Genomic DNA, 24162 nt, shown 5'->3' on the forward strand with positions numbered 1-24162 from the left:
CATCATCCAGCCTGGGAACACTCATCTTCTACTGCTTGAGGTGGTGGGAAGCAGAAATCACATAGGACTTGTGACAGAAGTTGTTTGAGAGCGTTTTCAACTTTGTGTGATGGGGCAGGTGAAATAACTATTAAAACAAGGTGGTCCGTATGCAGAGCGCTTGTCAGTCAGGTTCTAGACCAACCCAGGTTGTATCACCGCGTGCCCGCTTCTTTTGACCTAATTTAAAGGTCTTTTGTGCAGTCTCTGAGGAGTCATGGAAGGGGATTTCAAACCTTCTTCAATGAAATTAGGAAATGTTAAGGAAATTAACCTTTTGTCCACTATTCTTCTTTTTTTTTTTTTTTTTTTTTAACTTGGATGCTCAAGATAACGGATCTTAAATTTGGATTGCACGACTAGCAACCTGCAGCAGGTTTATGCCATGATCTTTATTGAGCGGACCATCCTCAACTGGATCAGGCCCAGGGCCCACGATGTGGATGGTCTCCAGCTTCAGCCCCTGGCTGGGGGGACTGGTGTCCTCTGTGCACAGCAGCCGTCACACAGATTTCTTTACATTCCTTGTCAGGCCTGTCTCGTTGATTATAAGTAGCCGTGAAAAACCTGCATTTCTGCCAAGCTCAGGTGCTAACTTCTGATTCAACTCTTAGATGTATGAACCAGTTTCCATGCAGTGCTGAAGACCTTTGATGATGATGTTCACGGATAAACTCTCTTGACTTCTCTGACAAGGGTTTGTTGGTTGCCAAGAGCTGGGAGAGCGGTCCCTGCGGCTCTCTAATCTGTTTGGTTATGTTGAAATCAAATTTGCAGCGTGGAGAGTTGGGGTGCACAGGTATTTCTTGGAAATGCCCCTGCTTGGTATGCGGTGGTACAGGGATCCCCTGCGCCTCCAGGCCAGGTCCCACCAAGGGGCTTTGTGCAGTTGCTCGGTGGCCCGGGACAGCTGCCCGCTGCCTCTGCGCCCCGGGCCGGCGTCGGGCTGTCGCGGGCGCTGCGAGGCAGCAGCTGCGCGGGGGGGGACGCTCGACGTCGGGGGTTGCTTTGGGATTGGAGGTGGAGAGCAAATTGAATGCGCTTTTTCGTTAATCCAAAAAAGAAGTTCTAGACGGTGTGATTTGTCTGTGTGTGATAGGTGCTGACGTGAAGAGAAGTGGTTTGAAACTCTGGGGGAACAGTGGGATTTGATCAGCCCCAAAAACTTGCAAACTTCTGGGACTTGGGCTTGTGAGAGGGGAGATAAAAAAGAGGTTGTCCTGGCTGGGTGGCTGGTGAAGATCAGGGACGGTGATCAAATCTAGGCTTGGCGACCAAACGTGCTTCCTTCTCCACCTCGGTGACGGCATTATTCCTGACTCGTAATTAAATGAAGCGTGCTGCCACACTGCAAGCCCCTCAGATGACCTTGCTCCCCCACCGCTTGCGACTCGCCCTCTTCGCCCAGCCCAGCTCCTCGATGTGGCCAGCAAACAGGTCCGAGCCGAGCGGTGGAGACCTTCCTGAGGGAGCGATACCAGCCAAGAGCTGCTGCCGAGCCACAGCTTTGGCTTCTCTTTTTAAAATACCCACAGACGCAATTACCGAACTCTGTCAAGTACAAGGTTCACCTTGGGGTCTGGTTGCTGTCGAAGCTGCTAGCGTTGAGACTTCAGCTGCTTTGCCTGATTCCTCTCGGCTGAACAACCGAGAGGACGGGGGAGAGGAAAGGAGAGTCTTCTTGTGCTTAAAGGGCAGAGCTGGGACCTGGAACTCAAGGGCACTGTCACAGCTGTGCCATGGACTGTCCCTGTGACCTTGGCAAAGAAACCTGAGCCTCCAGAATCTTGCTCTAACTCGGGCTGAGATGTCACATCTGTGAAACGAGGCGAATACTGATTGGAAAATCCTGGGAGACGGCCCGGAGCTCGCTCTGCTAACGGCAGCAGCGCTTTCGGAGATCGCTGGATGAAAGGCTCTGTTGAAATTCAAATCTCTGAATCATGTAAAATTTGCTGCTGAATAATTACAGGTTGCAAAAACTGGAGGGCTGCTAAGGATCAGTCGATGCTTCTCTGGTAAAGTTCAGGTTGCTGCTAAACTTGCGTGAAAGTTTTCTTTCTGTAGCATTTGCTTTTTACAAGGAAACCACAATCTCTCTTTATTTGACCAAAAAAAAAAAAAAGAAAGGGGAGGACTTTCTGCTTTTATAGACATTTCCCTTCCAGCACTGCGCAGCAATGCAGCGTTTCCAGTAAGAAACAGTGCTGTTGAGCAGGGGGTGATGTTTAACTCCTGGCATGCCCTCTGCGGTCTCCCGTGTGGGGTAGTGGAGTGGGACACATCTGGGCTGGCACCATGTCACACAAAGCCGGTTTTGAGATGACTGCGTTGCAGAGCGTGTCCCGGCACACCACGCTTCTGCCTTACGCAGGCGTTTAGACCTTGGCTGCGTGGCACCCTGTTTCATGAATGCGGTGATCCCTGGCAGCAGACCTAAGGATGTGATTTGGTCCTGTATCTCTTAAAGATCTTCATCCTAAACTAAAGGGAGACAAAGTTAGAGGGAAAAAAAAAAACCCAAAATGTACTGATGGAGGTCAGGGTGGGTGCTGCTGAGGATGGAGAAGGTACCGAAACAGCCAAAGCACTTGGAGCTTCTCTAAAGACCAGGACAAGGTTAGAGATGCACAACAGAGAAAAAGGGTCTCCGAAGTGGGGCAGGCTGAGGAGCAGAGAAGGGGGAGAGCCCGCTCTGCCGGCGAGCTCCTGGGCTGCGGTCAGCAGGCTGGCATGGAGGGGAATCGTTTGGTATTAATTCAGGGCAGCTTGAAAAGCAGATATGTATTTCCCCACCTCTCCACCAAAACCTCTTTTCCGTTACTTTAAATAGAAAATTTCCTGTTGTATAATTGAGACTCTTAAAAACATTCATGTGGTTCAGGTCAACATACAGCTGCTTAGCTGAGGCCATAGAATGCCTGAAATATGAGCTGGGGCAGAGGCTGTTGACTCTGGAACCTAATAACACTTTCAAATGGCAATATGAACTATTTCCTGCTACGCAGAGCACATTAGAGTATCCTCTTGCAAATACAGGCAGGCTGGCTCCGCGTGGAGCTCGGGGGGGTATTGCAATTCTGCTCCTCAGATCACCTGTTATGTTATTGTGTTAATGTAACTGGGGAAGCTCTTCGTGGACTCAGACAGCTGCAGAAGTTTACCTCCTGACACCATTGGTCCCTTTTATCTAAACACTTCTTAAGCTGTAATTTCTATTAAAGCCAATTAATTTTTTTGCTGCATTTCCATTTTGGTACCTGAAAGATTTATTTTCTAATAAGCTTAGTATAGACATCACAGGTGATGATTGCTGCATGTCTCAGTAGATAGGTTTTGGTCCAATACATCAAAAGTAGTTTCTGAACAGGTATATAAGTGGGATCCTCTGTGCTACTCAGATAAAAGGCTTTGATGTTGTGTTGTCTGAATGGATCTGCATGTGTTGTCATGACTTCCAAGAAGAGTTTTTTGTAGGAAGAAAGCTGGAAGTAGCCAGAGCAGTAGGAGAACAGGAGGTCCTGGTTAAGCGTTTACTGACTCTGTAGGTGCCCTTCGTCTAACTCTGCCTGAAACGTGAAGAGAAGCAAGATGTGTTGCTTGCACCCACCAAACCCAACATCCCAGGTGTGAACTCAAGAGATGGGGGATGAGGGTTCCTATCAACTGCTGGCTGTCCCTTATCCCTCACTTTCTGTAGGTGTTCCCTGCTCAGGCTATTGGCTCGTGTGGCTCCGACCGCAGTGGGACAATTCCCTCTGCACTGTCAGTGCCTTCTGCTGAGCACCATCACACCCTGAAAGCCTTGCTCTGCTCATCGCTACTGCTTCTGAGTCATCCTTGGGAAACTTGGCCTTGGTCTCCTTGATCCATACCTCCATAAGTCTGACTTAATTTTTTTTTTTTAGTACTCTTTAAATGGGCACCATTCAAATACCTACTTCAAAATGCCTCTTAAAGAGAGAAGAGGCTCTTTGGCAGCCCAGGTGTCAACTGTCGCAATGATATTCAGGAATCTGTTTTCCTGGCTCCCTGCCCACAGAAATCCTGCTGAAGGCAGCTGAGCCCGAAGGTTACATAAAACACTCATCCCTTTTAAAGCCCATCGTCTGTTTAAAAACCTTACCAAAATGATTTATTTATTCTTCCAATAACAGATGAGGAATGGGAAACCAAGAAAATAACCTCTGACTTTAGTTTTCCTTTATGTATTTGGTATCTCCTGCATGGACCAATTTCACTGTTAGTCTGAGCAGGAGGAGAGGATGAGGATGAGGATGCTTTTGAAGATGATGCTACATCCTTAGAAAGGCTTGTCAGATGGCAGCATCCTCTAATTTTTATTTTCCCTGTTGAAATGAATTTGGCTTTGTTTCTGCTGTGTCCTTTGAGCAGTGCTGTTGCACATGGGTAACCTGCACACCGTTACTCATCTGAGTAATCCCAGGTGGATGGCAGCCATTACAGAAAGATGCCTTAGCGTCACTAGCACCAAGTGGATGTCCTGGTTCCGGCTGGGACAGAGTTAACTTTCTTCCCAGTGGCAGGGGAGTGCTGTGTTTTGGGTTTGGTATGAGAGGAGCATTGATGGCCCATTGATGTTTTGGTTGTTGTTGGGTGGTGCTTGCACCGGGGACTTTTCGGCCCCTCCATGCTCTGCCAGGTGCAGGGGAAGCTGGGGTGGGGAGCATAGCTGGGGGGGTTGACCCAGCTGGCCAATGGGATATTCCATACCATGTGATGTCATGCTCAGTATAAAAACTGGGGGGGGGGGCCTCGCCCCCCTGTTGGGGACACACTGTCAGCGGTCGGTGAGCAGTTGCATTGTGCATTGCCTGCTTTGTATATTCTGTTATTGTTGTTGTTATCATTGTTATTATTACTGTTCTACTTTGTCTTATTTCCATTATTAAACTGTTTTTTTATCTCAACCCATGAGTTTTCCTACTTGTGACCTCCCGATTCTCTCCTCCGTCCTACTGGAGTGGGGGGTGAGCGAGCGGCTGCGTGGTGTCTAGTTGCTGGCTGGGGTTAAACCACAACAGTGGATTATCAGAGCTTGAAGTCCTGTAGGTGCAGAACAAGAAAAATGTGGGCTGCAGTAGGGTTTGGGCACCAGGCTGTGGCCCGTTCATCCAAGACGCAGCTGTAGGTGGCTGTCCCCTTACAGTATTCTTCCTGGTGCTCTGGTATGACAATGATGGATAGGGATCAAAGCATAAAGCAAAAATCGATTGCAATAAACACAAGGAGGGAGGAGAAAGAATTGGACCCTATGCATTAAATAAATGTATGAGTTGTTGACAACTCTCACTTGCTGTCAGAAAAAAACTTCTGTACAAACCCAAGCTCTGCAGGGAGACCCTACCATGCGAAGCACGAAGGGGCTAAGGAAAGGTATGCCCTCTTAAGCAAGAAGCATCAAAATCAGCAATAGATTTTTCCTGAGAGAAGCAGCACCTGGGCTGAGTGTAGCTGCATGAAATGTCCCTGCCCGTGTGAACATGGCACCAAGCAGATGGAGCTCTGCTGGCCTCTTTCCAAACTTCCCAGATTTTGTGGGTATATTAGAAGGAATGTGTGTGCCCAGCTATAAACTAGGTGGGGAGTGTCTTAACAGGCTTTGAACCTTCCCGAGAAAGCTTGGTGATCAATCATGATGGGATGTCTCAGTTGCTAGCTCAGCAGGCAAACTGGGCCATGTTTATTTTTAGGTGTACTAAACGTTTGAAGCTGTCTGAGTGTGGGGTTTTGTTTTCTGTGGGTTTTTTTGTCTTTCGGAAAGCTTTAGGGAGCTGCAGAGTTTATCAATGGACCAGGATGGGCTATTGGTTGTACGTTGCAGGGAGTGGAGGTTAAGGCTAAGTTCATCCTGTTATTGCTCAGGGTTTAGATATGCTCTTAAATATGAATGTCATAGTATGCTGTGTTAGGAAGCTGGATGCTTTGCTGGCAGAGTGCTCATAGCTTCAGTGCTGTTTTCCTGGCGATGTTTCTCCCGTGTAATAAATAGCCCATAGCAGAAAAAATGCAGCTTTGAAGTAGCTGAGCCCATCCATAGGACCGTGCCTGGCAGGCTGGGGATCAGTCTTTCTAGACCTTTGCCAACACACCTATGTGGCACAGACACCACCGGTATCTCACTGCAAGTAATGCTGGGAAGAGTTTCTTCCGCTACGCTGGGTTTTTGACTAAAGCTACATTTGGGTGGAAGTGACTTCTAGCAACGTGTAAAAGCATGCATCTTAGTCCAAGTGAAACTTCTCTTCATTTTATTCAGTGAAATCAGGTATAAACATACAAGAATTATTCTACTGCTGTAGAGACCTCAGTGCAATAGCAGCTTTTAAGCGAACCAGAAGGTGAACTAGAAGAATTGAAATATTTTCAGAAAGAAATTGTTGAGTGCAAAGGATCAAGATAAACCTGGATTTTTAAAAATTAATGGCCTGTGTGTGTATGTAAACTTGAAGCACACAGGTAAGCCTGCTTGCCAATATGGACAGTTTTCCACTATATATTTTTGGGAGGAATCAGGACCTCCTATCAGAAAGGTGTTTGGTTTTTTTTTCCCTCCCTGGTATCCATTTCAGTTTCAGTTGGCTTTTTCTCTTATGAGTTATTAATTCTTGAGGTATGTAAACGCTGGGTATAGATGGGAGTGTATCCAGAATTTTATGGTGTAGCTTATTGACTTAGGGGGAATTGCACTGACAAAGGCATTTTTTCTTCATGGAAAAGTCTTCATCTGGTTTAGGAACTTTTCTGGAAAAGCTGTTTCTAGTGTAAACTCAGTGGGAAGTAACATCGATGCAAAACGATAGTGCTGTAATATCTCTTCAGGTGAGAGAGCCGATCACCCCGCGTTGAATTTTCCTTAGGGCCTTTGCAGTGTTTTTTTTGTCTTCCCCCTGTTTTATAGGTTTTGGGGAGAATAAGCCAGGCTTGGACATGCTTGGGAGGAGAGGGAGCTCCTGAGAAGTGGGTTTGTTGTGTTCAGGGAGGAGAATCTGTCTGAGGCTGCCCCAGGACATTGGATGCAGGGTGACTTAAAACCTAGGATGTATTTTCACAGCTGCTGTGGGAGCTTTTTCCATTTAACACAGCACAGATGTGAATGAGAAAATATAAATTGAAGATTAATGTACACCATCCTGGTGTGTGAGAGGTTCAATTATAGGCAGAGCAAGCAGAATAATGGAAAATACATTTGAGTGATTGTTCAGTTAATATAATTTGCAATGAATTATTCACAACAATTTGTTCACCCAGCTCTTATTGTAATCATTTTCATTCCTTCATTTGCTATGCGTTTGAAACTGCTTCCCACAACTTGTGCTTGACACCTAATAAAGTATATCCACGCATCCAGCCCCCTCCCCCCACCTGCCCCCGCCTACACGCAAAGAAGGACACATTTTAAAGAGCTCAGCATTTTAGGCACTGAGCTCTCTTTAAGAAGTTAATCGTAAGTGTTAAAGTGGAGGCTGCTGCCTGCTGAACCCGCCGATGTGACCCATAAAAGCCCATTCTGTTGGGCTGGGAGTGCCCGGAGCTCGCAGAGGGGCTTGCAGAAGACCCATTCCCATGCTATACGTTGGGTATATGGGGGATCTTCCTGTCACCAGCGGTGTGGTGAGGCTTGAGCCGACAGAAGGCGATCAGCTGGCGTCAAGTGATTAACCTGCGTCCTCGCGAGCTGAAGCGTACGCTCCCTACCTGTATGGCATCATTCCTGCCTGGAGGCGGGAGGAGAAGGTGTTGGGCTCTGCGGCGAGGCGTGCGGCAGCGGCAGGCTTGAAGAGAAGCGCTTTGCTTGCTCAGGTCCCTGTCCCTTATCTTGTGCATTAAGCAGCGGAGCGGGTCGGTGGCAGTGCCACAGCCCTGGAGCTGAGGGTCCGGCTTCCAGCACTGCAGTTGTGCCCCCCCTTTCCTATTCTTAAGGCACTGGAAAACCCACAAATGCACATTTTTCCTGAAGTTTATCAGAAAGGAGGACTTGTTCTTCCCGGCCATGTGGGAGGTGCTGTTCCTGGGTCGTGGGCCTGGGGAAGATGTCCATGTTCTCCCTCCACGTCCCTCTGCAGGTCTGTCCGCAGGGAGCAGGGGTGGCGAAGCTGCTCTTCGCCACCCCATGCCCTGCTGCTGGGGTGGTGGGTAGGAATCGAGGCTGCGTTCTGCTACAGGCTTGGTGGGACGCTGGGTAAATCCCCTCGCTTGTAAGAGGGGGCATATGTAATAGGAAATCGCAGTTCTTGGAGACTTCTGCCTAGCTGTTGGGATTTGTTGTCTGGAGCATGAGGAATACAGAAGGCAACATCCCTCTGACTTTAGAGGAAAGAGCCAGGACTCGTTGCTGCCCAGCCCTGTGCTCCCCTGCCCAACCCTGAGATGCAAACTTCAGCCTAGGACTGGTTGGAAAGGAGTTTGATCTCTTCTTCAAGCCATGCTTGCCTCATTGGTACCACATCCATACCTACCTTCATTACCTGACTTTTCTGTGCTCTTTTCTGGTGTCTCGTGGTTGTCAATCTTCGGTGTGTTGGGAGATACTGGGAAATGTTTTGAGGGCTGTGGTGAGCCGGTCCCGAGGGCAGATGGGAGCCAAGGGGAGGTGCGCTGCGAACATGAGGGCTGCTGCAGGGGTTAATGGAGAATTCAAAGCTGCTTTAGGGTAAGATAAATCCTTCTCTGAATCTTAACCCTTCAAGGACTCTTACAAGCTCTGTCAAGCCATGATCGCAGAGCCTTCAACACAAAACCCCATACTCCATAACAAGCTGGGATTTATGCTACTGCTTCTTCCCATGGAGGGACAGCACTTGTAAGGTTAATCTGCCAGCATCTACTTGTCCAAATCTCCATAATCAGGCAAAACATGATTATGGAGCTACACATCATTAGTACACAATAGCTCTTAAATTACTGAGATTGAAATAAAACCCGAATGGCAGAGCATCCCAAGTAAATAAGAGACAACCAGATCCACTGGTGAATGACTCCCCTATCACTCAGCTTGGATTAGGAGAGCAGGAGCGTGGGGCTGGCCAGAAACAGTAGAAGCACAGTCATTAAATTGGATATACTGGCTGGGGTTCAGCGCTCTTATTACTGTCAAGCATGCGAGTGTCGGGGGGTGTGAGCTGAGTGTAGGCGTGGGCTTCCTGCACCGGCCTTTGAGCTGGAAAAAACTCAGACTCTTTGGACTCGCCGCAGTGGGGGATGAGTTTTGTTCTTTGTTGTATTCTGCTTTTTTGTATCAGTTTCATCAAGCAGGTGTCAATGCCTTGAAATTGTTTCCAGCAAACGTAAATTCCAGCATTCATTTTGAGTTGGGTGAAACAATCCTGTGATGTAAAGTGGTTTATTTCACTTCTGTCTGGTTTTGCCTTCCTTTTTTGATAATGTCAGACCGGTGGCTTCCAAAGAAAATTTCACTTTGGTTTCGATTTGCCTTTCCTGTGAGTGCGTTTTCCAGATCTTTTAAACAAAGCTTCATAAATCAACATTGATGTCATTGTGGACATTGTTTTCCATATTCTACTTTGGATGCCAGAAGTGCTCTCTGTCCCCAGGGACAGCCCTGATGTGCTGGGGAAAGAGCTCCCTCTAACCGTGGGACAGCCATCGGTCAAAAGCAGCAGAAGCAGATGCTGCAGGATGCTTTGGGAGTGACCGGCCTTGCAGTCTTTTCGATTGCCAGCTCTGAAGATGGTTATTGCCCTTTTAGCTTTGTTATCGTTCCTTATTTTGCAGCTCTGGTTACGCTTAATGCTTGCATCTTTGCCAACAAATAAGATGGGACTTGAATATCTGTTGCTGCCCTGGCCCCAGGGAGATGATGATGAACCTCTGGCTTGTGTCTGTGCCGTCAGTGACATTTGAGGTGGGAAAAGCATTAGGTAGTGAAATCTCTGGAGAAAAAGCAGGGAATGAGCAAGTAAACAACAGAAGAGGGGTATAGATCATCAAGATTTGTCAGCAGTGTTGAATTTGAAGAGTTCCTGGTGTTGCTATTAATTTACTTCCTCTGCCAGCCTTATTGCTATTACCCCGTACAAGATCTGTACCTCAGAGCAAACTTTATTTTTTACCTAGGGGCTAATGGCTTTTCATGTGTTTCAGAAATTTGCATTTTAATGGAATAAATCTTATCCTTTCCCCCCAAAGCAGCAATAAAAAAATAAAGCCTCTGGGAAGCTTTCTTCAAATACCCAACAGCTCATGTGAAGTGTCCAAAGCAACCCCGGTGTATTTTTGATGTGGCAGGCCCCTGAATGTATTGGGCTTCTCGTCCCAGCTTGATAACTTCTTGAGGCAAGACCTCATCCCTCCCACAGTGAGATCTCTCCTACGGTTTTAACTCAGGACCCAAAAATGACTGATTGCCTTTGAGCTCTCCTGGGCTGCAGGTGCCGTGGTTGCACTCAAATGTTGCAAAGCACGAGATAAAAATGTAGATTGTTCCAGGCAACCATATGAAAATGATAGCTGTACTAGCAAAGTCTCCTTTGGAAGGAAGTTGGGGAAAATTGTATGCTGGTGCTCTCTGCTGGATGAAACCAAGAAGGCTTTTTCCTCACCAGCACTGCGGTGACTGTGGGTTCATGCCAGACTTGGGCTCTTGGCTGCGAGGTCTCCCGCAGCTCTGCCCGCACTGGGACACCCTGACGGTGCGGGTTGCCTTTGTCTTGAACTGGCCAGGGCTAGCTGAGAGCGAGAGATGTGTTAGGATTACTGACCTGACTCCTTTCCTCCTCTCTCCTTCCCTTACAGTGTGTTACTTGCTGAAGAGCAACATCAGCCCGGACCTGTGCAATGAAGATGGATTAACTGCACTGCATCAGGTGAGCGTGGGAGGAGGTCACAGCTCCCTGCCGCTCCGCACTGTCACGTCTTCCCACTGCCCTCTGAGCAGACCTGCCGGGGAGAACGGAGAAAGCTCTTCTATTTCATTTTGTTGCTCAGTTAAAGCAGTGAAACTTCACCACGTTGTGCTGGCAATCCTGTTTCTTGGGGAGCAAACTGAGATGAAACCCTTCTGCTGGATCCCAGACTTTGTTCAGTGATAATAAGAGCTCAGGAACTGGGGCTGGGTTTCAGATGTGAACAACATTTCTCCCACCCTTTCATCTCTGCAGGGTGGGCTGTAAACTCTTAAAGCAGGTTAACTCAAATTTAGATACTTTGGCAACCCACGAGTTTTGAAACCGGTTTAAATAAACGATGCACAGGGTGTTTGGAGAGCCTGCTGCTGCTCTCTGAAGGCTCAGGGACTTCCCAAAGTCTGTATGAGATGGCAGCAGCTGATCGCCAGTAAAATACAGACTTGCCATAGTGGTGTGTAAGTCTGTGTCCTTCCTCAGAGCCTCTGCACTGATGTCATGAGGTTTTTTCTATTCTTCTTCCTAAGGCCCCCATCCCCACCCCTCCTCTGAGTCCTGATTTTCAGTGCGAAAGCATCAGGAGAGTCAGCTCGCAGGGGGCCCGTGGGACTCGCCGTGCCTGGCAGCTGCCGCCTCCGCTGCCGCGGAACAGCGGCACGCTTGTCACACTCACTCCGAGGGCGGAACGGGGACTCGTGGTTTTCTCTCCATTAGTCCCTGCTGTAAATGCTCCCATTGACTTGGGATTTTGGATTCTTCTGCAAGTCGCTCGCTCTCTTCAAAGCTGGATGGATGTTTGCTTAAAAATGCAAACTGGCTTCTAGAAGAATAAAAGGTCCCCACCACCACCTCTCCAAAGAGATTCTAGTCTGCACACAGAGAAACGCTGACAGCCTCATTGCTTTCCCCACTAGCACTGAAGCCATGGACAATCCCACCTTGCCCACTGAAGGATCAGTTGTTGTAAAGGTGCATTTGGGAGTTGAGGTGGGAACTTTGCATCCACTGGAATTAACTGAATCCCTGAACAGAGGGAGGCTCCTAAGTGAACACTGTTGCCCACTAGCAGTGGCTTCCAGTGAAAGATGCAGTTACACTTCTGTGATAACTTGGCTGTGTGACAGGCATGATTTTAACCTCACTTCCATATACGAACAGTAAACAGAAATACATAACAAGTCCTTGTCACTCAGCTGCTAAAATGCTCGTTGTGGGGTGTAATTCAGCCCCATTACAAGCCCGTACTGAAGTGCTGAGTCTCCCCTGGGCGTCTGCAGTAATGCCTAGACCATGAACAGACTTCTTGCACAAGAATGAATCTTATTTTAGTGTCTTTATCACACACAAGTTCATGTCAAGAAGTGAGCACGAGGTGGATCAAAGAGCAAATTCCACCTTCCCCAAAGGAAAGCAGTTGAGACCCTTCTTGCAGGTTGCCTCTGGGACTGTGGTGTGTGCCTCGAGGATGCTGATTTTTTTTCAGGAGATGAAAGGTGCCCTGTGAAGTACCTCATAGTTCTGGGAATCCAACTTGCATTTCTTCAGATAACTGTGGTAGGTAGCGTGAGCTGCTGGGAAGACGTTAACTCATCACATGCCAGTGCGTGGGATTTTCCCTAAGAAAAGGGAATGACAGCTTGTCAGCTCATCCCTTGGTATGTGGTTATACTGGTTACGTTGAATTTCTGCTGTGTTTGCTCTTGAATATGGAAGACCCAGCGGAACAGAAGCTGTGTGCATATTTGCTATTGTTCCCTACTGGTTCTGTCCCCAAACCAGAAGGCCCTGTAAAACACCAGTGACCTTCAGTCTGTCCAGTGTAGGTGTTCTGCATGGTGCCGTTCTGACCTGGTTGTGCTCAATTTAGTGTTTAACTCTGTTGGAGATGCTTGTTGCCAAACACTGCAGGATAAAGTAGGTCTCTGGTACAACTGAGCCCTCATCATCCCAAAATTAAAAAAAAACAATCTGTCTGCATCTCTTCCTCACCAGTGCTGCATAGACAACTACGAAGAGATAGTCAAGATTCTCCTCAACCATGGGGCCAATGTCAACGCGAAGGACAACGAGCTGTGGACTCCACTGCATGCAGCAGCTACATGTGGTCATATCAACTTGGTGAAGATCCTCATCCAGCAGTAGGTGGCTTTTTGTGTCTGTCCCTTTCTGCAGATCTGATTGTACCCACAGCTTCTGTGGATGGAAACCGAGACTGCTTAGTACCTTGTGAGATGGCAGCGGTGGTGATTATTCCCTGCTTTCAGGCTATTCATGGGACTCCTTCCTGCTTGGGGGAGAAGGGGGTGGAGGAGGAAGAGCAGAAAGGCTGAGGAAACACAGTAAAACCCTAGGTGACTTGACAGTTTCACAAAGCTTCTGGAGGCTGGGCCAAAATTTGCCACTTTTTGCCTGCATTCTGGTGTGTACGTGTGTGTGTTTGTGTGTGTTGAACCATGCTTGCTGGATGGGTAGAAATAGGAGCAGCCAGCAGGATCCACCCTCAAGCTCTTAAACACGCCTTCAGGTCTTCCAGCCACAGCCAAAGAGACACTGATGTAGGAGGACAGCAGCATGTTTGTATAGCTCAAATACTTGGGTGAACTTTGTGACCTGTCTTACTGGCTCTTAATTAGTAACCAGTTAGCTTCTTGTAATGCGTTTCTTCCCCAGCGGTGTGACACAGGGTGCTCGCACTGGACCTTCCGCTTGACTTTACCGAGGCCCTAAAGCCCAAGTCTTTTCTAGACTTGCCAGCAAGGAGGAGGAAGCCGGATGTGTTTTGAGCTATACCATGTGCAGATTTAATGAGCACCTGCTGTGAAGCCTGTCTGGAGCAGGTAGTCCTGACTCCCTACGGAGCGTTCTCCTCCACTTCCCGGAGTGACGGTGTAGAGAGCAGGGGGTGCTTTGGGAGCATTAAGATGCTGCCTGGCACAGCAGTGCCTGCTGCTTCTCCCTCGGGGAGGGAGACTTCTTCCTGTGATGCTGTCATTTGGGACACTAGGATTGAAATTTTGGCCCTTCTTCTTTGGCCGTATAATGAAGGAAGTGGAGTGGAGGATGCAAACAATCATCCCTTGGAGGACGTTCCCACTTGGGTTAGGAAATTTTTGGATGGGAGGCATAAAAATGGAGCAAACAAATATGGAACAATATAGTGCATTCCTGACTCTTAACTGGAGATAAGGGAGTGTCATGGGGATGGGTGGCAAGGTGAGGAGCTGGAGTTTATGGCCCTAGTTGTCATAGACCGCCCTGAGTAGTTGCCAGCAGATTTGGACTCTAGTAGCCTAATGTCACGATCCCATGCTCAGAAACAGTCTTCCTCTGGACTTTTGAGGAATGGGGTGATTTCATTTGTTTGCTACAATCAAAGTTGTCCTTTACAGGAGGTGTCACATATCAAATGACTGGTTAAACACTGCTTTTGAAGGCAATGTTACTGGTGGTGGGACCTGGAACCCTTGGAGACCACCAGAGGAAGGAGCCCACAAAAGATGTCCAATTCCTTGCTTTTTTATTTGAGGATTAAATTAACGCTGGTACTTTGCAAATGTGAATTTCAATGTAGTTTGCTCTGCTCAGGCAGAGGGGAAAAAAATGAATAAAGAAACAGGAATCTAAATGCAAGTGGATACTGCCTGCTGTCCTTCCATGGCTGGTAACTGTTAAGGTAGATCAGAATTCAGCTGAGACCATTTAACAGCTAGCTAAAACGGCACAGTTCAGAAGGTGCTGGAAATTTTCTACTATGTGGGAATATGGGGACAGTGATCAATTTAGCTGGCAATTTTACTTCCAAATAGTGACCTCCTGGAGGTCACTAAAGCATTTAGAGAAGTGCTTTTGGACAATCAGAAAGAAAAATTCACCAGTTGACAGGATATTTTTTTTATTGCTATTTTTTGCCAACGTGCCCTTGGCTAGATGGAAGGCTCCCTCCACCACGTAGCCCCTCTCTCTATCCCAACTTTTCTGGTCCTTGCAAACTTTTCATGGAAGGACTGCCAGATGCCCAGATAACAAGCACCTGGTGGTTGCTTGGCATTGTTACCCAGAAATTCAGCAAATAAATCACTTCTATCATTGAGAAGCTGCCAGTCTGTCCAGTGCCAGGATCAGGAGACGACCGGAACGGCTCAGTGGCTCATGTCCCCCACAACCCATGAAGAAGGCGTAGCGTGCTGCCTTTCATCCGCTTCTGGAATTTATCTTCCCCATTCACAGCTCCGTGGCTTTGCTTCAAATCTTTCTTATCTCACACAAATCTTGGTGACATCTGGGCAACTATGAAACCCCAGTTAGTTTTTGCTAAGCATTTATCCCAGTGTTTGGCACTGGCTGCTCTAGGACATCTGAGGTCCTTTCTTGTGTAACGTTGCTTTCTCCTTGCAGTGGAGCAGACTTGTTGGCAGTGAATGCAGATGGCAACATGCCGTATGACCTCTGTGAAGATGAGCCAACTCTGGATGTCATTGAGACTTGCATGGCCTATCAAGGTAAGGAGACTGAGTTCGTGTAAAATACAAAAATGGGTCAATGCAGTACTAAAAATTACCTTGTTTCTCAGCTCTTGATTTGCCTCTGGAGAAAAGCAGAGAGCTGCTGCCTGGCATAATTTCTTGGAACCTGACTCTGTCTAGTTTCTCTGATTCCTAAATACTGATGAGGGTGAAGGACAGCTGTCAGTCCCTCCAGCTACATAGCCTCTGAAAAGGATCAGGTCATATCAACCAGGAATTATTAACTCTAATTTTACTCAGTCAGTGGAGACAAAGACTCCTTACAACTCTTTTCTCTCCAACTGGACTTTTAACAGGAATCACACAGGAAAGGATCAATGAGATGCGGGCTGCTCCAGAGCAGGTCATGATCTGTGACATTCATGACATACTTGCCACTGGACAAGACCTGAACAGGACTGATGCCCAAGGTGCTACGCTGGTGAGTGAAACTGCTGCGGCTTCACTTTTGCCTTCCTTCAGCCCGTAGGTTATGAAACCTGCCCTGCGGCAGGAGTTATACAAAATCAACACGTACAAGTCACTGAGAGGAGTGAGGAAGCTATTTTGATCTTTTTCCCTCTTTTAGTTTGTTGTCACGGAGGAACAGGCTCTGTCCCTGAGTACAGCTGACATAACTTTTTGAAGCGAATCCTTTGTTCATGTGAAGTTGTCCAGCAGCTCAGGTCCTGCAGCAAGGCTGCTGAGCTCCTGCATCCTGTCTGACAGCCGCTGGTACCAGTAGCTTCCAAAGAAAGATGGAAGAAATCCCACAGTGAGGAGCTGCAGCACATAGCACTTCTGCTGACCTCTGGGGAAACGGGACTGAACGACCTCCCAGTAATCTCTTGCTTCTCGCTAGTCTCGGAGTCTGATCTGACTCCCACGGAGGAGACGCAAGAGTCCTCTGGTTTTCATGGGAGCAGGGTCTGGTGTTGAGCACTCTGGAGAATTTCTGCCTCCTCTTCTTTCTGCTTTGCATAGCATCTGGCTCATACGGAGTCGACGGGGTGCTGCGTTTATTCGCGTAGGATGGCATCTGCCCCTGGGCAGAGGAGAGCACCCAGGACAAATGTACAGCACAAAGCAAGCTGGCACCTGATTTGTCTGGACAGGGACCAAGAAGGCTGAACAATCCTAGTCCTGTTCCCTTCTTTTTCACCTGCAAGCGTGTGTCTTAAATCCTTGCTTACAGCAGTCCCAATTTAGGGAAAGTTCAGTAATGCTGTCACGCGTGTTGGGACTTCCATACAGCCCAGACATAACTGATACCCAGGCCACTTGGTGTCATTTGTTTGATGGCCAGACTACGGCAGTGCATTCAGTTTTCTTAATCTAAATTGTCACTTATAGTATATACCAGAAGCGTAAGGGGAGGGCAGGCTCCCTCTAAGATAATCGGATGACTGATGCTTTTATTGCAGCTTTTTTTTTTAACGTTTTTCCCTTTAACAAGGATTATATACGTAAATTTAAGCAGACCCCTTGACTTGCCTTTTCACATCACCCCCAAGTGATTCCTTGTTAATTCATATGGCCTCTAAAGGGTATGACCCAGGGCCATAATATTTATGTAGAAATTAACTGAATTGCCAGAAAGCATCAGAATTTATTTCCAGAGGGTTTTACTTTGTGTCATGGAATCCACTTGAAAATTTTTGAAAAGAAGCTTTAATTCTCCTCTTCAGCACAGTTGAAATAGGATGAGCTCTGAGTGGAGTTCAAACCTTCGGAGTAGTGCATAGGTCAATGTTTCGCTCAGAGATGCAACAGCAGACCGCAATTATAAAAATCTTCAGAGACATGAAGTGTCGTGGGGGACTAAAGGAGACTATTATTGATGTCTCCAAAGTGATGGTTGTAGTTAGAAGCCAATATCTGAAAAATCATATTCCTTTAACTAAAAGTAGCCAAGGATTAAAATGTTTTTTATTTTCAAATGGTGAAAACAATTATAGCAAGAGCGGAAGTGCAATTGCATGAAGGGAGTCCTGACTAAAGCAGGCTGAAAATTTGATCAAAAGAATCATATCCACAGCACTTAAGTGGGGAAGAGGAGACATTCTTTTGGCATGAGGAATGCAGAGTTTACAGTGGATGATGTTCTCCATAGCAGGCTTCCGTTTTGATGGTGCTGTTTCCCTACCGATTGGGAAGCACTTAAGAGCCCTTGATTTAAAATGTGAAAACATTATTTTTCTAACCCATATATGTAAGTTATTTTAAGAACTGTTAAGCAGTTTCTTCTCCAAACAGAATTATATGCAGCTAATACTGAGTTTTAGTAACGGGAACAACCTGCTTTTGACCTGATGGCATCTGCCAAATTTGAAATGTGCTGCCTGTCCAGATCTAGACTCAGACGTTATCCAAGAAATTCCACTGAAACTTGGTGTATAAAACCATTCGTGGTCCTTGCAGGGGGTTCATGCTCTGTTCCTTGTCTCCTAGCTGCATATAGCTGCAGCCAATGGTTATCTGCACGCAGCTGAAGTCCTTCTTGACCAAGGGGCAAGCCTGGATATTAAGGACTGGGACGGCTGGGAACCTCTTCATGCTGCTGCTTTCTGGGGACAGGTAATGATTTTGTTGCAAATGTCATGTACGAGGGTGACTTTTCTTTCTGCCTGGACAAATTGTGGAGTACTCTGCAAATGGAAGAAATCTGTACTAGGGCTGGACTCACTGGACAGTGTCAGATGAGGTCCTTGGGGCCCCAAAAAGAACCTGTTGCTGAGAAAGTTCGGGGAGAGTATGTCTGTGCAGTTGGATGGCAGGAACAATGTTTAACATCACACACGTACCAGAGTAATTTGAGGCGAGTTGAGCCTGCATGCCATTGCTTCTTATCCTATTCCAACTTTTAAGCTTTGAGGAGGAAAGCGATTGCCTAACCTACCTCTATCAACGTGGCTTTCTTTCCCTTTCTTTAGATGCAGATGGCTGAGTTGCTTGTGTCCCATGGGGCTAGTTTGAGTGCCAGGACATCTTTGGATGAGATGCCAATAGGTGAGTTTACTAAGCTTAAAAAAAAGAGATCGCTAAGAAAAGCTTTTCCTCCTAAGCGTGCTGGAGTCTTCACATGGTGCTTTCAGAAGCATTAATGTTATTTTTCAGGTGTCTTTATAATTCAAGTTGCAGTTACTGTAATTGGTATTAAGTTTTGAAGTGCCGACTTTGTTACTTCTGAAAACGGTTCTTTCTGCTCATACAAACAAGGGAGAAGGAATTTCTCAAGCACTAAGTCTTTCTCCTGTGTGTTTCCACTCATGTTATCCCTCTGTACCTCTGCTTGGGAGTTTCCCTGAACTTACGTTGTAGTCTTGGACCTGAGCAGCTGTTGAGTGCAGCCCTAAGACTTGGGTGTCTAACTTTGCTTTGATGCAATGAAGTGTGGTAAGCTATAAGGGGTTGGAGAGGAAAGAGAAAGCACACACAAGACTTGGAACAGATTGGAAGTAAAAATGCCGAAGTGCTAGCATCTGACCATGTGTATTATAACCTTGCACCACATTTTCTTTGTCAAAAGGTTTTATGAGCCTTAATTGAAAAATCTGTGCATCCTTGCTTTGAAGGTCAAAAGTTCTTGTCTTCTACCCTGATCTGCTTTGCTTTTGTCTATATTCTTATTTTGGAGGTTTAAGTAAAAATGTATTCAGGGGAGCTGCAGTCTGGTAATTACAGAAACTTCTTTTCCTCCCATCTTGAAGCTTTGATACAGTGGTCAATATATCTCTCACCCTTTCACGGATAAAGGCACAGAATGCTGCAGAGATGGGACAAAACCTAGCTGAATAGCTGGATCACTGCAAAGCTGAGCCCCTGTCACAATCAGCAGCTCTTGTTTTCTGCTCCTGTTGAGGTGTCCAAACCATTCTGCCTCTCCTAATTTGCTTAGAGATTAATGTGCCTAAGCATATTCTGCTTAAATTTCCCTTCTCTTCCTCCTAGCATTTGCAGTTGTATATTCTAGGAAGGCGCAGTTAGTAACATGATATTAATGGTACCACATTTGAACCGTCTGATTAATGGCTTGGTTTGCCTGTGCCATAGATCTGTGTGAAGAGGAGGAATTCAAAGTATTACTTCTGGAGTTGAAACACAAACACGATGTGATCATGAAGTCTCAGATGAGGCATAAATCCTCCCTGAGTCGAAGGACCTCCAGCACTGGCAGCCGGGGGTAAGTGCGTTGTTCCCTGCAGTCACCCGGCGCGTTACTTGGCCACCCAGACGTGGTTGCAGAGCACCCTGCGGCCGGCGTGCGGAGAACAACCCATCTGTCCCTTCCGAACAAACTCTGAAGGGCAGAAGCTGACTTTCTGCTGAAGGCAGAGCTCCTTTGAAGAGTGGTTCTTTCACTAAAGGGGGAAAATGGCTCTGCACTGTTGTGGTTTAAGAACTGCTCCGAACAGAGAACCAAGTGGTGAGAATTTACCCTGTTAAACCACTGATAGTGGTGTCTGAGAATCAGTGCTTCAAATGGATTAACTTGAGCTTCTCAATAATATGGCTAATGGCCAAGATACTGTGTTCAGAGACAGTTTGCACAGGTCTTTATAAGATGTTTACTAGACACCAAAGCAGTCCTGCAAACCACAAAACTCCCTAAACAGCCCTTGGGCCCTTTCCCTCTACATTTACTCCCCTGGTTGCAGAGTAGATCCATTAGCTGAGCTGTATGAGATCTAACGCAGATTTGCAGTACTACTTTAAAACCCCTTAAAATTCCTCCCACCTTTAATATCCACACTAGTGCCTTTCTTTGCGTGGGTGCCAGGAAGCTAAATTCACGTTCCATTCCAGTGGGAGAGGCTGTGAGGCGCGAGGAGGAGGTGAGAAGAGCTACAGGGTAAGAGGAAATGTCATGTCCTGCTGACGGCTTCCATGCCCCTTCTCCCTGTCCCGCAGGAAGGTGGTGCGGAGGGCCAGCCTTTCGGACCGAACAAACCTCTACAGGAAGGAGTGCGAGAAGGAGGCCATCGTCTGGCAGCAGCTGGGGGCGGCAGAAGAAGGAAGAAATTCGGGTCTCATTGGAGAAATTGGGGAGACTCGGTCTGACCAGGAGAATACAGACCCCGTAAGGAATCTCTTCTGTATTATGGGAGTCAGTGAGGAGGGCTGGTAGCGCAGGTTTAGTAGCAGTGGGTGCCCCGGGATGGAAGGTGGCTGAAAAATTCATAAACCTCATCCATCAGGTGTAAGCAAAAGACCAAATTCTCCTTTGGTATAAACTGGGATATCCCACTCACGTGGAAAGCCTGTCTTGGATTTACAGCTGCATAGTTTTGAGATATGGCCCTAGTGAACCAGGAAGTTCAGAAAAAATAGCATGCGCATTTCTCTAACCAGCTAACCAACTTGTTAGTGCTAACAAACTGCTAATCACAAAAGCATTGTAATCTTGTTTTGCAGTTATTTGTTTTTAATTCAGTTATTGTCATGTTATATTAATATGCTTATCTATCTACTTTTTTTTGTAAGTGAGTCCGTCTGAGCTGATGTTCCATGTGCCTGGTTGGGAACCAGCTCCTGGTTGGGGCTCACAGCATTACAGGGTCCTGCTAGTGGGTGAATTCAACGTTTGTGCTGCTGTCTGGTGGAAGGGCTTAGCGTGACAGGCTTAGGCAGTTGTCACAGGGGTGAACTGCGTTATGAGGGATGGGGGAAGATGCTCTTCTTTCATGTCTTCTTGTTACAGAATTCAGTGCTGGAGAACTCTTCCCTCCTTCCGGAGTTAGCAAACAAAAGCACCCAGTGTGACTCTGAAATCCCCCTCCAGAATGGACTCATGGCATCTGCCAGCACTTACCAGTACACCTTTTCCAACGGGGACGTTTGGAGTATGCACGCTGACCCTGACAGTAATCCAGGCCACATGCTGCCCTACGGCAACCCCGGGCTCCCTGACACACAGCAGTTCTGGGGTGCCTACAAGGAGCATAACCATCAAACGCTCTCCGAACTTAAGCGGCAGCGGGCTGCAGCCAAACTCCTCAATCACCCTTTCCTCAGCACCCACTTCGGCAGTGGCATGGGAGGAGTTGCCGAGAACGGGGGTGAGGCCAAGTCACACCTAATCGGATCCAGGACTTCTCCCTACAGCTCCAATGGGACCTCAGTGTATTACACAGTGTCCAGTGGGGATCCACCCCTCTTGAAATTCAAAGCTCCCATGGAGGAAATGGAAGAGAAGGTGCATGGGTGCTGCAGAATTTCCTAGTCTCATCTGTTTCTCACCCCAGAGGAAACAAGACGTGGGTGGGCTGGTTGGATCCATCGCAGCGGCCAGGTTGTTTGCATTCCAAAGGGAGAATTTGGTTATGGACATCCTGACTGTGGCGGCCTCGTTCATCTTGAATTGTACTTTACCCTGCCAATTACGTCCATGGCAGCTGAATGAGTAATGCAGGTGGAGCAAGGCTCTTGGGAGAGGAAGGGATGTGCATCAGTATGATGTAAAAAGAGTCGCCCTAGTCTTGCTCCCTGGGGAAGAAGGTATGGTGCACTGCCTCCCCATCCTTGGGAAGTCATGAGATGCCTTGGAACGAAGAAAGGATCTGAATTAAAATCTTTGCATCTGAGCCTCTTGCTGTAAGTCACCAAGCTTCTGGAAGGTGACAGTTCAGACCTGAATTTTCACTCTTGGGTGATGCATGTATCCTGGAGGGGAGATCAGTCCCCGCACAGGGTTTAAGAGTGGACAGAGCTGTTTTCCGCACAGCTGGATCCAGCACTTACAGGGCCTGAGCAACAAGCAAGCGTAGATGCTGCGCTTGCTTTAGGAAGTTTGCAAGGTGTTATCTCCTTGCAGTGACAGCTCACCATCAAAAACTGTGCACTGGTTGGGTCCTGTTCTGCTCGTGTAAACTCGTCAGTGCAGACTGCCATCAGGTTTTAAGCAGAACTTTGCCTGGAACAGGCTTCACTCGATAGGCTTTAAAACTGATGTTGCAATAAGGGGCCCTGGCAATAGAATTTTACTGCAATAAAATACTGACAAAGGTCTATATTGGGATAAGTAATTTAAAATCCTTATTTGTACTATTTAGACTCTTAATTTGTTAAAACTGAAAAGACTTTTGCTGATCTCACTTTCCTATTGATTCTGTTTATTTACTCTGTACGCTCAACACAGATACTAGGGGCAGTATGCTTTGCGTTCTGATTTTTCTGGATTTCCAGAACCACAGGGCTCAGGAGGGATGAGGAGGAAAGGCTTGCCGACACTAATCTAGAAACGTCATGAAAGCATTTCTAATCTCCCTAGATGTTACGACACTTGCATTAACCTGCAGTCTTTGGCTGATAAATAAATGTTAAATCATTGCTTTGGTAGTTGAACATTGCAGCAGGGCAGGATATTTTTTTGTCGGTTTTTCCAGCTCCCATGCTGAAGTCGTCAGCAGTGGTTAGTAGCTGTCAGAAGACTTAAATGTATAAGGGAGTCACCTAGCGCCATGCAGTGCTTAGCAAAGCCTCTCTGCTGTAGAGCGGTTGGCACACCAACACCAGTGTTTTAGTGTAGTCCGTGTTAGCTCTGACAGACTACCTGAGAAACGCCAGCATGGTATAGCCGGGGGGTTTGGCACTGGCTCTTCAGCAAGTTAAGGCTTTGCATGCCCGGGGGAGGTGAAAGGAGAGTGCCCCGTGGGAGACGGCTCTGAGGAACTGGCCACAGTTGAGTTAACAAGTTGTATCTACAGAAGTAACTGAAAATCTTCAACCCTTTTTCTGCACAGAGGGGCTATTGCACACGTAAGTATTTGCCTGCATGAATGTGTGTCTTCTCGGGCAGTTTAAATTCCAAACTCTGAAAACATAAGCCAGTTTGGGTCTCTGTAAGCCATCAGTGGATTAAATCCAGCTCACGTAGTTGTGCTTCAGCCAAGCAACAGCAAACGCAGCTTCCACCAATCTTCATTTTAGCTGGCGGCTGTTAGACATCAATATTACACTTCACACATACACTCTCCCTTCGGGAATTCTCACAGCCTTTTCTTTTTTTCTAGGCTATAAAAAGTTGACTTAGGCTGCCAGTCACTGTTAAGCGCTACCCTCTGCTCCCCATCAAATCTAGCCCGTCGCTGGAGCTGGATATTTTATGATAGAGGGCTCTGGGCTCCTCATTCTCGGCTCCCCGAGGCAGCAGAGGTGGCTGTGTCACCACCACAACCACGCTCCGCAGGAAACACTTTTGGACCTGAGAGGTTATTAACAGGCTGACAATTTGCTCTTTCAAACTCTGAAGATACAATTCTCTTCCCTCACCAGTTTTAGGAACAAATTAGAAAATGGTAGCAGTTGATCTGATTTTTTTAAAACCTCAGTTCAGGTAAAGGCAGGGGGTTTCTTTGTATGTTTTGAACATTCAGAGAAGTTGGGCTTTCTCCATTATTGAAACGCATATGCTAAATATAAGACTAGAAAATACTGTTGTGCTTGGCTTAACCTTAAGGGATTTTAAAAGTCATCCTCTAGTAGAAAGAAGATGATTTGGTAACTGGACAGACTTTACCGCATCTGTGTGTGGTTAACAGTGGGTCTTCTGATTAACTCGAGAAAATTCTTCTGGGATACCACCAAGTGTAGCCTGGGTATTGCTGAATGGGGAGAGATGATCTTTCAGGTGCCTCTCTTCTCCCGTGGTGGGGGGCTTGTCTCTCCCACATCCATCCTAATGCGAATTCCGGACTCAATGTAACAGATTCTGGTGCTGCTATCCACTAGGTTTA

The 24162-nt window shown here is 47.0% G+C and overlaps 1 protein-coding gene across 1 annotated transcript in view; it reads left to right on the forward strand.

Moving 5' to 3' along the window:
* The window catches only part of PPP1R16B (protein phosphatase 1 regulatory subunit 16B), a 46221-nt gene extending 22455 nt beyond the window's left edge, over positions 1–23766 (forward strand). The window contains exons 2-10 of the mRNA XM_075166342.1: positions 10816–10886; positions 12918–13063; positions 15321–15424; positions 15745–15869; positions 17879–18004; positions 18361–18436; positions 19481–19610; positions 20339–20507; positions 21129–23766. Coding sequence (XP_075022443.1) covers positions 10816–10886; positions 12918–13063; positions 15321–15424; positions 15745–15869; positions 17879–18004; positions 18361–18436; positions 19481–19610; positions 20339–20507; positions 21129–21650 — 1469 coding nt within the window. The 3' untranslated portion in view covers positions 21651–23766. The remainder of the gene's footprint in view (positions 1–10815; positions 10887–12917; positions 13064–15320; positions 15425–15744; positions 15870–17878; positions 18005–18360; positions 18437–19480; positions 19611–20338; positions 20508–21128) is intronic.
* Positions 23767–24162: the final 396 nt, after the last annotated feature.

This window comes from Calonectris borealis, chromosome 17 (genome assembly GCF_964195595.1).
Source record: "Calonectris borealis chromosome 17, bCalBor7.hap1.2, whole genome shotgun sequence".
NCBI classification, from domain to species: Eukaryota; Metazoa; Chordata; class Aves; order Procellariiformes; family Procellariidae; genus Calonectris; species Calonectris borealis.